The 15,881-nt window shown below is 35.7% G+C and overlaps 1 protein-coding gene and 1 long non-coding RNA gene across 13 annotated transcripts in view; one reads left to right on the plus strand and one right to left on the minus strand.

Moving 5' to 3' along the window:
- Positions 1–284: 284 nt before the first annotated feature.
- The window catches only part of MINDY3 (MINDY lysine 48 deubiquitinase 3), a 56,847-nt gene continuing 41,250 nt past the window's right edge, over positions 285–15,881 (minus strand). For all 7 annotated transcript variants that reach the window (XM_075746273.1, XM_075746276.1, XM_075746275.1 and 4 more), the window contains 5 exons: positions 11,980–12,052; positions 11,013–11,085; positions 5,926–6,013; positions 2,596–2,667; positions 285–1,372 (listed from right to left, as the gene is read on the minus strand). In XM_075746273.1, the coding sequence (XP_075602388.1) occupies positions 1,223–1,372; positions 2,596–2,667; positions 5,926–6,013; positions 11,013–11,085; positions 11,980–12,052 (456 nt within the window). In that variant the 3' untranslated portion in view covers positions 285–1,222. The remainder of the gene's footprint in view (positions 1,373–2,595; positions 2,668–5,925; positions 6,014–11,012; positions 11,086–11,979; positions 12,053–15,881) is intronic.
- LOC142600590 (uncharacterized) overlaps positions 13,181–15,881 on the plus strand; it is a 77,075-nt gene continuing 74,374 nt past the window's right edge. For all 6 annotated transcript variants that reach the window (XR_012834160.1, XR_012834158.1, XR_012834159.1 and 3 more), the window contains exon 1: positions 13,181–13,345. This is a non-coding gene — a long non-coding RNA (uncharacterized LOC142600590). The remainder of the gene's footprint in view (positions 13,346–15,881) is intronic.

The following is a 15,881-nucleotide window of genomic DNA, read 5'->3' on the forward strand; positions in this document are numbered from 1 at the left end:
GTTTGTTTTCCTGCATGATGATCATCCTAGAGTCATACTGTTACACATGAAAATAAAATTTTAAAAATGAATAATTCTGAATGTGAAATTCAGCCCTTCTGGCAATAGCATACGCTCTGCAATCACAGTTAAACTGCAATAAATTATCTTTTGTTGGGTTTTTTTTCCCTGAGATGTGTTCAACTCAAAACCTGACATTTCTAAACCCACAGTCCCTTTTCATCATCTTAAGAGGGGCAATAAACAAGTTCGATTAAAACCAAACTGAAAACAATACATCATGATTCAAGGAAAAGATTTTATTTTAGGGCTAACAAGTTGATAATAAATAAAGGAATATAATAATGTAATAACAGATGTTCTCATGCACTTAACACATACAATAACGCTGGCTTACACTGCTGTTTGGACAAATTGAGAAGAGGTATTTGGCAATATTGTAAGTTTGAACAGTTTAAAGATTAGAGAACAAGAAATTCTTTCTGCTGTTTTTTACATTTCTTTTATACAAATTCAAATAAATATTAATACATCTATTTTTCCTCAGTTTTTTCACTTTTAACATGCCCAATAACTAAGCCACAGTAATATACAACTGCTGAGAAAGAGTATTTATGAATTATACTTATTAATATTCCTAAAAATGTATCATATTTATGTCACATTGTGCAAGCTCTTTAGGTAAAATTAGATTTTAGGAAAAACTGCAGAAAATTTAAACTCATTAAAACATATCCAGTGCAAAGGCCAGTCTAGTCCACACATTATGGTACTGTAATGTAAGCCAATATAATTTAAATAATAAAACATGCCTATATGATTCAGAGAAAGCTGAATATGTTTTATGTTTTAAAGATCTGACATCTAATATGCAGATTCTGCAATATCAGACATTTTTCAAATCTTCATGAGATGGCAAAATAATGTTAAGACTTTATAAGTAGGTTTTGGTGTTTGTTTGTTTTTTTTTTTTTAGGATAACTCACATTAACAGTACTACAGTGGCCAAAAAAGACAAACTATTATAATAGAAATCAATCTGATTAAAAAATTAAATAGTCCAATTAACACTGAAAAAGTGTTTGTAATCATTATTTACAATTCATCAATGATACCAGTGTATAACTCCACACAGTCAAAGCATACCACTTTCCAAGCAAATACCAATTCCTGTATCCCCATTCAAGCATTCGACAGCAGGATGTCGCTTACGCGCAACACATCAGTTTAAAGAAGGAGATCGATCTGTGCTCCAGAGTAATTCTATATATGGCCATTTGGTTTGCAAGCAGCGTTTTACAGGAGTGTCGTCCGTCTGTAGCATTGGTTCTTCAAAACCCATAACGACTGCTGTGCCTTCTACATACATGACCTGTCAAAATAAATCCAATTATGTCAGCCTATGTTTGTTTCAAAACTCTAAGATGAGATTATTATTTTCACTGGCTTAGGAGAGGACTTGTTATGATACTGGTTTTTTTTTATTAACTACAAAAATAAAATCCATTAAGTTTTTTTATATATATATATTTAAATAAAATGAGGTATGAAATTTTAAAAACCTAATCTCTGAGACTCGAATGCCTGAAAATCCTGATCAGGCCATACTCATTTGACTGTTTACATCAATAGACAGGAAAGGTCAAAAGTGGGAAAAAAAAAAATCTAGGAAATGCAATGCAAAAACTCTGTGACAATAGATCTTCTACTACTGTCGCAGTTGCAAAATTTGATGTTGTTATTTTATAAGGGCAATGTTCCTTAGACTTAACTTTATGGAATTAATTTTCCATAAAATAGAACTTCTGTTGCAAATCAGCTCTATTCATAAAACGATACTTAAAATGCTACAGGCAGAATCCTCTGAAAATAAGAATGTTTAAATTTTCTTGATTATGTATATATATGTTCAATAGTAAAGACAAATGCATCTTTGAAAGCTTTTCCCTACATTTTGGGGTATGAAACTGCTGGAGACTTCACAGGGGTGATTTTAAGGACTTAACTCCAAGCTATTCAGGAGACTGAGTATATAGATTTTCTCAAAAAGTCTTCTTACTTGAAGTCATTTTTGTTCCCTGTGTCTATCAATGCCTTACCCTCTTCTAACCTAAATGCTAACTCAGGCACTAACTCAGAAGCAGTCATGGTGTGTCATGTATACCCCTCCTCCCATGAAAGCTGAAAATGAAACAGGTCGGTTTTGTCCCCCATTAAGTGGTTCCAAGAAATACAGGTTTTTGATGCAAGTCTCGACTACTAAAATACTCCACAAAAAATCCAAACATCTCAATTTAGATGTAGGGTTACTTATAGAAGTTGCAGTTTGTCTGTGTTACATCTCCATTGTCCTTTACAGTTCAGAACCCACTTCCCATGGATAAGCATGAGAAATGTCTATTTCAAATGCATAGCTTAAGAGATGTGGTCTAGCCAAACACCACACTACACTAGCTAAAATATGATCGGGAGCACAAAGCAGTTTCCAATTCCCAGTACACCATTGTTTCAAGTTCAAAGTATTTTGCCTGTAACTATAGTCAGTTTTGCATACTGATTGTTATTAGGGCTAGATTTATGTTTTTTAAATCTTACCTTTTCATTATAGTTGGATTGCTTCAGTCCATTGTAATGGTAAACAGTGAATGACTCTGAAACCCTGGAGTCCTAGTAGAAAGAAGACAGTTAATTTCCTGTGACGTACACATTGTGCCTTGCCAGTCTCTTCTCTTTACAACTAACCAGATGCATTTAAACCAGGAAGACTTGAGGAAAATGTAAAAAAGTACTATTTCTTTTAGGTGACATCATCTTGAAGATTTTGTTCATTTTACCTTTCTCATCAAAAATTAAAAAAAGATGTCGGTAAATTGATGGGTAATGCCTCCAAGAGCAAGCCATGATTTTCTGCGTTCATCTGGACACTTTCAGCTACAACTTCAGCACTGACCATGTAGAAACGGTCCTAACTTTTAAAGTCAGACACCTTACATAGTAGCCACATTCATGTGTATTAATGACTGTTTGGATGCTATGAAGTTAAATATTCACTAAGGACCAGATCTAATCTCCAACCCTCCATTTGAGAGCTAAAAAGTAATGTATGCCCATGCCTGCCTGCCTGCATGCTGACTGTGAAGACACCTGTTCAGGTGAGGCCCAACAGCAGATGTACTGCAGTTGTCAACCTTTATCATTCCAGGTGTTTAAATGCTTTAGTCCTAAAGGACTGAAAAGCTTTGCATTTCAGTGAATCGGGAAACCCAAATCAGGTGTAATATCATCTCTTTTATGCCTACTGGACCAGGCTCCCAACAAAAGCCTATCCCTTTTTTAAGGACATGGAGGTAGACTGGAATGAGAAAAAATCTGCTCAGGTTACAGTACAACCATCAGATTACAAAAAGCCCTCATTCATTTTTCCCTTCTTAAATGACTCAAACCCCTTATCTCTGTATGGGTCTCTCACAGCAACCCAGGCTATTCAGTGCAGGGAGCATGCTGAAAAGGAAGGTATGCAGTAACTCTACTGACAGAAGTTGCTTCAGAGACATAAATAAAATCAGGCTTTGCTGGGAAGGAAAGAGGATGCTTATACTTTTCCCTGAGGAAGGTACGCTCACCCTGAAGGAAAAGAAGTGCGGCTTTCCAGTTCCTGTCCCATGGATGTTAACAATTTTGTGCAGTAATTGTTGCAAAAAAAAAAAAAAAAAAAGGGGGGGGGGTTCAGGGGAATTCAGGAATGCCCCTCTCCAGGTGACTACCCTAAGCACTAGAGAGTCAGGCTTGCTCTCTCAGGCTGAATGATCTTTGAATATTTTTCTTCTAAGTCAACAGCTTTGAAAAGGAAAGCTGAGATCCCTTCCTGCTTTTGAGGTGGAATTTAGTACTTTCTAGGAGAGTAAGAATGGAGGTTTGAATATTCTCAGCAAAGAAGGAATTGAATCTGGATCTCCTGAGCAATAGCTACCTGTTCAAATATTGTATAAAGGGGAACATCAACAATTCCAACCATTACTGGCATCTGCTATTTCCTCACAGTATTTTAAAGACAGACATTCATCTTCATTTCTGCAGAATTTCACTTTCAGAAAGAATTCGGAACGAGGTGTCAGTATGAGTAAGGGCTTCTGCTATCTGATCCACAGGGCCAGATAGATTGGACAACATATCCGTGCCCTGATACTGAATGAATCCTAGTCCAAAATGTGCTGATTGTTCAGACTGTACCCTTAAGGCAGTAACGCTTCCCATGTTTTGTACCGGAGCCAGCAAAGGTTCAACAGCACAGACAAAACCAAGCAGTGAGGAATCACGTGCAGCAGGGAATTAGTACTTGACAGGCAGGTGTTGACTTGGGGGCTCCAACTTGACAGCAGGGAAAGAGTTCCTCCAGCAGCTCTCTACGTGACTAAGGCATGGATGTGGCCATGATTCTGCTATGCTCCCTTCTCCAGCTCCACCTGTGATGCCCTTCAGCCAGTGATGCCCTTCAGCAACAGGCAACAGAAGCAGCAGGCCCATACGATGGCTGTTTTCTCTTCCACCTACCTACGGCCCACGGTACTGGACAGTTTAGGCACAGACAATTATGGAGGATGTCCTTTGGCTTTCCGAACTTCGTTCTAAGCATCTGGGGCCCAAAATTAAGCACTGAAGTCTTCTAGATTTGCAAGTGTAATATAATTGCAAGAAATAATATTAAACTATGTTCAATGGTAAAGATATTTCCACTTCTGGATATACAAATGAAAGGAAGAAGAAACAGTTGGCAAATATGCAATGCAGATGTAATCCTGCAAATCTGGAGAAAATGAACACTCTAACTCCTTTTTCCTCTAGATGATGAATCATCTCTTAATGATGTATTCAGTCCCTACCATCTTTGGCAGCACAGTTCTAGTGTCTTCAGAATGACCAGATTGTTTCACTGTACAAAATACTACACCCCAACAGGGCTGCACAACCCATAACAGAGAGTCTTGCTGAAGGAATTTTAAAAATATTAGTTTCACATTTCCTTGGTTGTAAAAATTAAGCCATATAGTTTCAATGACATGTTAAGCCACAAAAGCTGCCAAAGAAGTAACTGCTCTCAGCCCTTCTCTTGCCTGACCAGCCTATCTTTCTGTCACTGGGGAAACCTTCTTTCTTTTGCCCATACAAGCTTTTGCACGGCCATGGAACAAGCCTCCATACACCTGCAAGAGAGCTCTCATGTGGACCAGTTCCCTGTTTTGGTTTCCCAAGTATCTGTTTAAAGAGGTTCCTGGTTGCAGGAGGGAGGCAGCATGAGGGCAGGAAAACATGACTCAGAGCAAAGGGAGAAGAGGGGAGCAGTGCTAGGTTAAGACTTGCCTCTCAGTGGTGGCGCTATCTTAATGAATATATGGAATAGATTGAGAGTTTGAAAATAATTTTCCATTACCCTGGCAGATACTGACTTCCACATATACTAAATTGTCAAAAATTTTACATTATTAGAGATATACATAAAAATAGTTTTATATGTGTTTGTAACCTTGTCCCATTTGCTAGCAATTACAGCAGACATTTGTAATATTGATAAAAACAGTATGGACATTTATTCTCAGAAAAACCAAACTCAGAGGAAGTTTCTGAGTAGGGAACCAGTTCAATTTCATATGCAAAATGATTATGTATTTCCTGAAGTTAATTTTAGAACTTGTCACTACACTGGAGTTTCCTTTGAGTGTAAGGCTGAGAAAATTATGGACACCTTACACAAAAAAGAAGTCTACAGTTTGTTGTGTAATACAAGAAGTTATTTGCTGGTTAGCTGTGTCAAATGAACGCACTACTTATTATTGAAAATAGCTCTGTGATATTGATGGAAGTGTTTAATGAATCTCACAGACAAGCAGAATAGACAATGCTCTACAGCAATAAAGCTATATTGATTACCTGCTCAGGGAAAAATTCTTGCAGAAAGGGACCCAGTAAAATGATGCCCAGTCCTTCTGGGTCTAATTTGGTCTTCATGAGGTTTACACTATGACAAAAACATTGAATATAAAAGTATGAGTATGACATTTTTATTCTTGCATGACTGTGCTACCACAGTACTGGCTGCCAAGTATAGCAATACTATTCTATTTTTAATCGTAAGTGACAACTGCACCAGAATGGCATGTAAGTTGCCAAAACACAGTTATTTTTAAATAAAAGTCATCTGTTATTTTAAATTAAATAAGTGATAATTCTGAAAGACCACCATATTTGGTAAAATAATTTGAAACTCATATAATCTAAAACTAGCCCAAAAGGCATTTTGCTGTCTTGTAAGCAGTCTTGAACCTAGACACATAAACCAGCCATCTTTTAAATACAGCTCCATAACTGTCAAACAACCTGTTTTTAACAGAGATTTGAAAAGCCTCCAAGATTTTCTAAGTACACTGAAATAAAATTAACAGATACATTTCTTGTTTACATCATGTACTTGATATATAAAAAGCCAAAAACAATAAATAATGAAAATATTAACAATAGTAATCTGAAAGCCTTACTGCATGAATATGGTATAATTTCAGGTCACTACAAATGAATGTTAATTATAACTTGATATTTCTATTTAAGCAATATATTTCTACAGGCATCAGATCGCTTAAACTTTTATTTGCATCTACCTATCCTTTTGCCTAAGTTACAAGTAGTACAGTATGCAAGAACATCCTCACTGGGTCAAAACAACAGAGCGTCTTGCCCAGTATCCTGTTTTTTGACACTGGTCAGTAGTGGATGCTTACGGCAGAGTACAACAGGGCAAACATACAGTGATATCCATAGTTTAACCTCCCCATTTCCAGCAGTCTGCTGCTCAAAGATATCTTCAGTGAGTGGCAGTATCTAAACCTCAAAGACTTACAGTTTTTCTTCCCATGCATGTGCCTAATTGGCTTTGAACTCATATACACCCCTGGTGTTTAATGAACTCCACTCAAAAAATTAAAATTTAACTATGGATTCTGGGAATAAGTATCTCCTCCTGGTTTGAACCTGTCACCTGATAATTCATTTTGATGACACCTCATTTTGGTATTGTGAGAAGCAATTAACAATCATTCCCTATTTATTATGAAACTCCTGATTTTAGAAACCTCTCTTACATGCCAGTGGTTGTCTTTTCCAGGTTGAACACTCCTAAACTAGTTCTTCCTTGTACTAATGCTGTTCTATACCTTCAATTAGCCTTATTGCCTTCCTGATACTTTTCTACAATGTTCTTTTTTAAGATGGAGTGAAACATCATGCATTTATACAATGGCCTAATTCCTAGAAATCCCACTCCGTGTGTCTGTCTATCACTGAGTATCAGTTTAAATCGAAGATCTCTTTCCTGAATGGTAGTATCTAGTTCACAGCCCAAATACGTTTATGTAAAATCAGGATTTTTTTATCCCACATGCAATCAATCTACACTTAACTGTATTGTGACTTTTCTGTTCACTATCTTCCAATAACTTCTGCTGCTCTTCCACATCATTTTTTAATATCTCAAATACTTCTGTATCAGTGGCAAACTGTCATATTAATCCCTACCTTCAAATCCTCATCAGTGCCATGACAAACTTCACAGACCTAATACAAATTACTATAAAATTCCTCTAATGAACTCCTTCCATTGAGAAAAAAAAATGAAAATTTTATCCTTTGATCAATTATTTATCTACAAGAAAACCTTCCTTCTTATCCTATGTTCACATACGAAACATTTACAGTGAATTTTCCCCAGACTGGCCTTCAAATCCTTTTCTAAGTACTGTTGCTCATTTGTCACCTTCTCATTCTGCTACTGTCTGGTACCAGGACAGTTAACAGTGGTATGTAACCTAAAATAGTTCAGCAATTTCATTCTGATGTTTCTTCACAATTTTGGTTTTTTTACTTACATTGACATTTCAGACTCTTAGTTACTCTGACCACCCATAAAAAGGCTTAAGTGTGGAAATCTCCCTGTCGTCTTCCCCAGTGAATACAAATATTTCCTACTGACTTTGAATACTTTTTAATATCGGGGATCATCTATCAGAACTTTTATCTAACTATCAGAACTATTTACATTTAACGTTCCATAAATGTAGAATCGTCCGTCCTTTTTTCATGTAGGCACTATCTTTTCCTTTCATAAGACACAGTCTTAGCTTCTCATAACTGCCTCTTTTACCACCTATGCCTTTAACCACCTTGGGCTCTTTTGTCAGGGGCCGTGGGCAGAAAGTGTCCTTCTAAGCTCTTTTTGATTACTGTTGCATATAAGCATTTTATCCTCTTGGCTACCACTTACGTGTCTTCATTTTTACATAGCTTCCTTTCTTGTTCCTAACATAGTACTAGTAGTAAATTATTTGGCTTCTTTTTGTTTCTGCCTCAATACACACAGAAAATGTCATGCAAATCTTAAGAGAGTGGCTCTGTTAAGGCCCTTGGAAGAGGAATTTTAAAATTCATAAAACTGAAGGTGATGTCCTATAAACTATGTTAATTTAATATGTAAAAGGAATTTTCATTAGTCAAGTGAATCTAGCACTGAGGATTTGCAAGATACTGGACTCTAATCCTTCTATTGCTCATTCTTACTGCTCTCAAAGTACAAAATCTAAGATATTTCAGTAGCTGTCTGAAACTTGCTCAAATTCTTGAAATGCTATAACAGAGTTCTAAGAATATCGTTTTTGTAAACAGAACCAAGGCAGGTTTAAGTAAAGATAATTTTGAAAATGCATTTAAAATTATGTAATAAAATTAAAGCAAGCTATATGCTCACTAATGAAATACAAGAACTGTTTAAAAATGCAGAGCCATAGTAAGTTTTTAAGTATGGGCAGTGTACAAAATAAAATCAATTAAGCAGGAGGGGAGATTTAATAAAATTTGATTGCTGTATGTTTCAATTGAGGCTTTTTCATTCAGCAAATAGCTAACACCGTTCTGTGTTGCTGATATTACAACAAAGCTACCAAAACAAGTGTGCCTACGTGCTTCAGTCGCCTCAGTGCGAAGTCTGGCATCCTAACTGAAGAAGTGATGAATGTTGGGGTGATGACACTGATGGCCTTTGTACTGCTATGGCTGACAAGTGTGTGGGGACAAAAGCCTCCAGCACTGGTCAAATAGACAGGATAAAATCCCTGAAACGAGCGAAACCTAGATTGACAGATGTACTCAAATCGGTGCTCTAAAGAGTATCAGATGTTTTTTAGAAACAAACGGACAAAATAAACAAGAGAGCTGGGTTCTCAGATGTATTTACTAAAAGACTAGAAAATTTTACTAAAATCACATGCAATGGCATTCAGGACTGGAATGGCTAATGCACCTTGTTAATGCACATCTTCTCTACAAAGTTTTTACCCCTCTATGATTCTTAAACTTCTAAGCAGGTCTGGCCATTATTCATCTTGAGATTCTGAGAAGCTTAAAGCCTTGGATTAGATGATCACAAAGAATTTCCATTTAGTTCTTGAACTAAAAAATGTTAATAGTACACTTGGAAGCAATGTCTTTAAATTTACTTAAAAACAAACAAACAAACTGTCCTGGCTTTGTCTGGAAACAAGCAAATAATAAAAAAAAAACAAAACAGAAAAGGCTGTATGGAATTTGAAACGTGTTATTTATACTTAATTAAATACATTAAATTAGACAGGACATCCACATTAAATAGACAGGACATCTAGAACCAAAACAGAGTAGGTCCTCAAGACAGTACTATTAGACGATGTTTTTACTGAAGAGGAGATGTTTCAAGACTGAATATTCCATGGTTTGATCAGGGCTTTTCAATATAGCAAGCCTTCTGACTGGCTCTTCGATGTGCTATGCACAATAAAATAGGCCAGGGCTATGCCACAAACACCCTGAAGGCCAAACAGCCAAATGGAAAAACTGTTAATGCAGAAAGAGGATTTTTGCAGATTTATTAAGGCAGCAGAACAAAAAGGCCAAACGAAAGCTTCTCAGTCCTATTAAACTAAGGCTTTTTTCTTTTCCTCCCTTTAAAAAAAAATCTTTTGTAGATTTCACAACTTACTGACATAATATGAATGCTAGCTTTTTTGTCTTGTATTTTCTTTGGTTTTAGTTTCCTGGGTGTCTTTTTATTTCAATTTTCACTCCTATTCTCCACAGAGAACAGCTCAGTAAACCTTGTTGTACTTTGTAACATTTGAAAGGACAGAAAATGGCATCAATCAAATTTCAGATGGCTGCGGTAAGGAAACTTGCAGTCTCCACAGCCATTCCACAGGAACAGCTGATTTAGACCCCAATAAACTAGACCATATGCTTAGGAAAGAGCAGAACCATCTTTTGGAGATGTAAAAAAAGTTCAAGCACATTGCTCTCCTTTCTGGGTTAAGCATTTAGTGGCAAAACACGGTAAGCTTTGACACCGAAGGTTAACTGCTGCCACTGAATATCAGTCCTGTCTGTCCACATAAGATCTAAAGTAAACTTTTTCATTTGATAGTCTTAACTCTTATGCTAGGAATCAAGGTGTCATTTATGGAGAGAAATAACAGTTATAAACACTACAAGGTACTGAGTGTTGGTGGAAACAAAAGTGTAACTGAAGCAGTTTCAGCTTCGAACTCTGTAGATAGATCCAGTGGTAACGCAATGCTAATCTGCCTCTCAATACCTTGATTGTTTGGCTCTTTTGTCACAGTTTCACCCTCGTTAACATACAGAAATATATTCATGACTATCTCCTCAATATATAGTAATGCAGTAGGTTTGAGGGGTTTTTTGGGGGGCTTCTAGTTATCACTACCAAAGTTAGAGACATTTTAATTTGAATTCCTCCCATTTAATTCAAAGCTGTCTTAAACACTTCAAAATAACATTCTGTGCCCAGAATGCAAGGTAGAAAAAATCCAGGAAAAAATTCTAAATCATATGTGGTTAATTGAATCCAGAAAAAACCCTAAATTATAATTAATATGTGGTTAATTGATACTTCTATAGTATTTAAATTTTATTATACTCACTATTCAGGATCTGAAACAAGGTCCAAAGCCTTCATTACATCTTCTAGCAGAGTGTCAGGTATAAAACCATTATCTGAAGAAGCAGCAAAACTTCTCATTAGGAAAAGAAACAAAATGCTCTCCAGGAGTACAAATTTTACTCAAAAATACAAATACTACATATCTTTATCTCTAAAATTTGCAAACAAATGGTGGGGTTCTAGAAGGAACATAGTTTTCAAACACTGCTCCCTGACTTTTAAAAAAAAAAAAAAAAAAAAAAAGAGGAGTGCAGTACAGAAACTGTGGGTTTATCATTCATACACTTAGAAGCTTAATACTTGTTGAGAATTCAATTTCTTTATAGCAATCTCCACTAGATATCTTGGGATAATAACTGTACATTTTTCCTTTTTGATTAGTTAAAATGATACCCGAATGTTAGACATCCTCTGTTTTCCAAAACATAGGAAATTTTTCTATGTATGCCACATACATTCAAGAACAAAATTTCATGAAGAATGCAATCATAGCGGATCAGTTATTTTATGAAAATGTAATACAAGAGAAATCAAATTATATTTAAGCTTAATGTTATTAACAAACAACATTACAAGGTTAAAAAGCTTCTGCTCTAAGAACTCTACTTCCTATCACACAACGTTGGACTCAACTTCCTTTACTACAGAATGCTCAGAAAATGTCTTCATGTCAGTTGTAGATTGACTACTCTATTGAAAATGTCTTAAGTAGTAAGTATTTCATTCCTCTCTTAATCAGCTCAGGTAGAAACAGCATATTGCCTGGCTATGGAAAGGACAACGGATTTGAAACTGCAGTATTTGGAACAAATTTTAGAAAATAATGGTCCTATTTTTGAAGAGATACTCTACACAATGCAGTATTCATTACTATTTGGATTTTGTCTCTACTGAATGAGTACTTTTCCATTAAAAAATCTTATTTCAGCAGGAAGTACAGGCCTTACCCTCAGGGTCATATGTCTGGAAAACCCTTCTGGCTTGTTCTGAAGGTGCTTCGGGAGCAACAAGGGCCATATCCTTAGAGGGAAAAAAAGAAAAAAAAAGGAAGAAAAAAAAAAGGAAAAGAAAGAAAAAAGAAACAAAGAAAAAAGAGAAAACTTTCAGAATATTCTTCATTCAGATACAGATGACTAAGGAAAAATTTAGCCATACAACACAGGTTTGGACCTTAAATAAATAAAAATTTAAATACAACAGAAGAAAAATTAAGGTAATCTGGCAATATTGCCGATAGCGACATAAAAAAAAATAATCAAGAAATATGTTAAAGATTACTCCACAAACTTCTGGACAAATTTTATGTAAGTCTTTTCATGCAGATGTTGCAGCACAAAAGCTAATTGGAGACTACATGTATTATGTGGAGATTCATAGCATCATTCTTTGTATGTGAAAACACACATACATGTACCAGTGAAATTTATTGTGTACCATGCATGCATTGAAACATATACAAATTATTTAGATAGAAAGCTGCAAGAGAATATTTTGAAGTCCATTTCATAGAGTAGCAGAACACAAGTTCGTTAGCTGCATGAAAAATATGATTTCAATAGTAGTTACTGTAATGCTTTTATTTATCTGTGACTTTTTAAATCTTAAACACAGTCACACTTTCCAAAACATATGCGGAGGCACATATCTATCTCCTACTGTAAAACCAGCAAAGAGCATAGCCCTCTGGTTTTATGTCAAAAAAAGTGAAATTGAGAAGCTGTTAAGGAGAAACGAAAGGTAGCACAAAGGGTAAGAAATGCACCTATTGAAGATGCCCTTTAGTTTAAAAAGATACAAAGACTTGATGTTCAAACAGAACATGAAACTCCAGAACACAGCTCCAAAATCTGCTCACTAGGAGTACTTAAAATCCTACAGCTCCTCTTGCAAATTTATGATCACCTATGTTGGTTTTCACATAGAAAGGAAAATGAAAAACTTGTTCAGAGGGAAACACTGCATTTGACAATATCACCTTTTTAGTTTTTCTTCCTGTCAAAGTGAAAATGTGATGTTACCTGCTATGCTATGAACAGTAAGCACAAACCCCAGAAATAGCACCATTGACAAACGCAGCAGGAATCTGAGTCTAGACGCAATGCAAATTTGCAGCAAAAAGCAGCTCCCCAACACGCTAAATCACTACTGTAGATGGGGATCTGGTGAATGACGTCTGCTGGAATTCTCCTAGTTCCTGAGACGTGATAGACTTATCAGGACTGAACTACAACTACTTGTGGCTCCAGCCTGCCGCCTCTCTTGCAGCACAAGTGCCACCTTTCACTGGGACTGGACTACAGAGCCCATCTTCAGGTGAGAAGCAGGCCAGCCTGCAGATAAACTCCCCTACTACGTGACTTCTCCATTATCCTGTACCTGAGAGCTCCAAGTGACAAAGCCAACAGAAGAAACTAATTTGTCCCTTTGTCCTTCTGGTCTCTTCTAGGGAGAACAACTTGTAAATCCCTTGCTTAATATACTGGAAATAGCCTAGATTTTTATATTAATTCAGTATCATAATAATGTAATTTTAAGGATCCATAAATAGACTGATTTTGAACAAAAAACATTATTTAATGAAAAATATTCTAGTGATTTTATAAATGAATAACTAGAACACTTACAGAAAATCAAGACTTTAACAGTGTAACTTCATGTTTATGTATGATCTAAACTTTTTAAAAGTACTTTGCAGATAAAGAGACCGTACTGCTTTAAAAACATCTACAGGTCAACACAATTAGTTTCATGATGCCAAACAATGTATGAAGTTGTGCAGTTGTTGAGTATATACTCTGTTATAATGGGTAATGCTTATGTGATTATATAAGGCACATACACACACTGTAAAATTTGAGAGTATGTGACCAACTCTTAAATAATTTGGAATACTCTAGAATTGGAAAAGTTTCATTTTGGGGGGGGGTCAGTATTACAACACATGCTAAGCAGGAGTAGATTTCACTATCACTGAATTACAGTAAAATATTGCAATTAGTTCTCGATTTAAAATACATGACGTCATAGTATATACAGCTTATTAACAAAATGATCAGTGATTTCAATATTCAAGATTTAACTCTAGAGAGGGGATGTTTTTATGGTAGGTTCTTATTAATGAATTAGCAGCTTATGGAACCAGTGTAACAAGGGAGAACTCTTAAAATTTGCATCGTATGGAAGGATATAACAAAACTAACTTCCAATTGCACAGACATATTAGTTTAAATGCAAATTACATAGTTCTACTTTGGTTTACGAGTATGCAGTTCTTTCAATAAAATCTTGATGCAATCCAAGAATAAAAACTATAATTTGTGTTGCACTCCCTCCCCACAAATTATATTTTTAACGTAGTACTTTCCAGTTTCATGTGACGCAAACCAAAATTTTAAAAATAAGTCTCCTGTAACTACCAACAAGGTGGTTTTTTTTTGATAGTCCAATTGCAAATAATGTGTATTTCTGTTGGTATTTTCATTTTCCAGGTCCTTAGTTATTTCAGTGCATGTGTATATGGGAAGAACTTAGGGACTAAGTCACTGAATGCATTACTCAATACTGAAAATTGTCCACATTTTTCAACTGAACTTTTAAATACAGTAAGGCCTGCCAATTATTACATAGTTACACTTTTTATTCATGAAATGTGATTTACTCATGCTCTAAAGCAAGTAATTTCAGGAGGAAACTTAGAAAATTATCTGCCCTGGAGAGATGACCAAAAAAACCACCCCTCATCTTCAAAATAATTCTAACTTTTCACTGATACTGTTGTCCTATAAATAGTTAAAAATTGTAAGATTTTAATCCTGTCTGTACAAATCCCATGCATCCTCTAACTTAGCACGTCATTCATTTCCAGTATCCAGAAAACTTTAAAAGTTCAACTAGTCCATATATTTGTATCTAGGGAAAAAAAAAGTAACATACCTCCTTCAGGCAGCAAAGCTGAAAACGTGACAAACATCTAACAAAAACATACTTCAGCTGCCCAAACTGGCATTTCATCATATGTGCCAAAATGTATCCCCCACCCCAGCCTTACAAATTGTATTTTGATGTATCCCATGCATTGAAAACTCCTTATAAGGGAATCCCATCAACAGTTAATTATAATAATTATTTCCAATACTAAGTACAACATGTCCCAAAAATGATGTTTCACCCGTTGGCTCTTGTGATACACAAACAAGTCATGTTATATTACTTTGAAAGGTTTTTCTCATCAGTAGTACCAGTTATTTTAAGATCCCATGTTTACCCTCAGAGGCAAAAAATACTCTTCATAATGAAAACATTCCGTAAGTTTTCATTCTACGAATCAAAAGCAGAACATAATGGCTAAGCTACACTGATACCCTGGCTACGAATTTTTACAAAGATCCCACCCTGAAAGACCAGTTGCCCTTGCAAATGAAATCTGTTCACATGTGGACTACTTTACAGTTCTACACTACTCCTGTTGAGTGATACACGGAAGAATTACGTACTGTAGTACTAACTTCCTTCTTAAAAATTTGTCTAAAGACAATACAGAAACACTGATAATTTATCAACTATTTAACTTGCCATAATTTACTCAGATCTGCAAGAATGAAGAGTATTTAATACACTCTTGTATTACAGAGAAAAGCGTGTATTTTTCCATGCTATAATCAGTGGCTTTCATGCCAACAGCTTCTCCAAAATGGTTTCCTAAGAAAACAAGGTTGATGAGATCTCTGAAACCAATTCCTATGTCTCTCGCTGACTTCTAAATCCATCGCCCAATTTCAATTTTATTTGAAATAAAAGGGAATGGAGTCTCACGACTGGTATTTGAAACTGGAAGCCAGGCACGGAGGAA

This window comes from Balearica regulorum, chromosome 2 (assembly GCF_011004875.1).
Source record: "Balearica regulorum gibbericeps isolate bBalReg1 chromosome 2, bBalReg1.pri, whole genome shotgun sequence".
NCBI classification, from domain to species: domain Eukaryota; kingdom Metazoa; phylum Chordata; class Aves; order Gruiformes; family Gruidae; genus Balearica; species Balearica regulorum.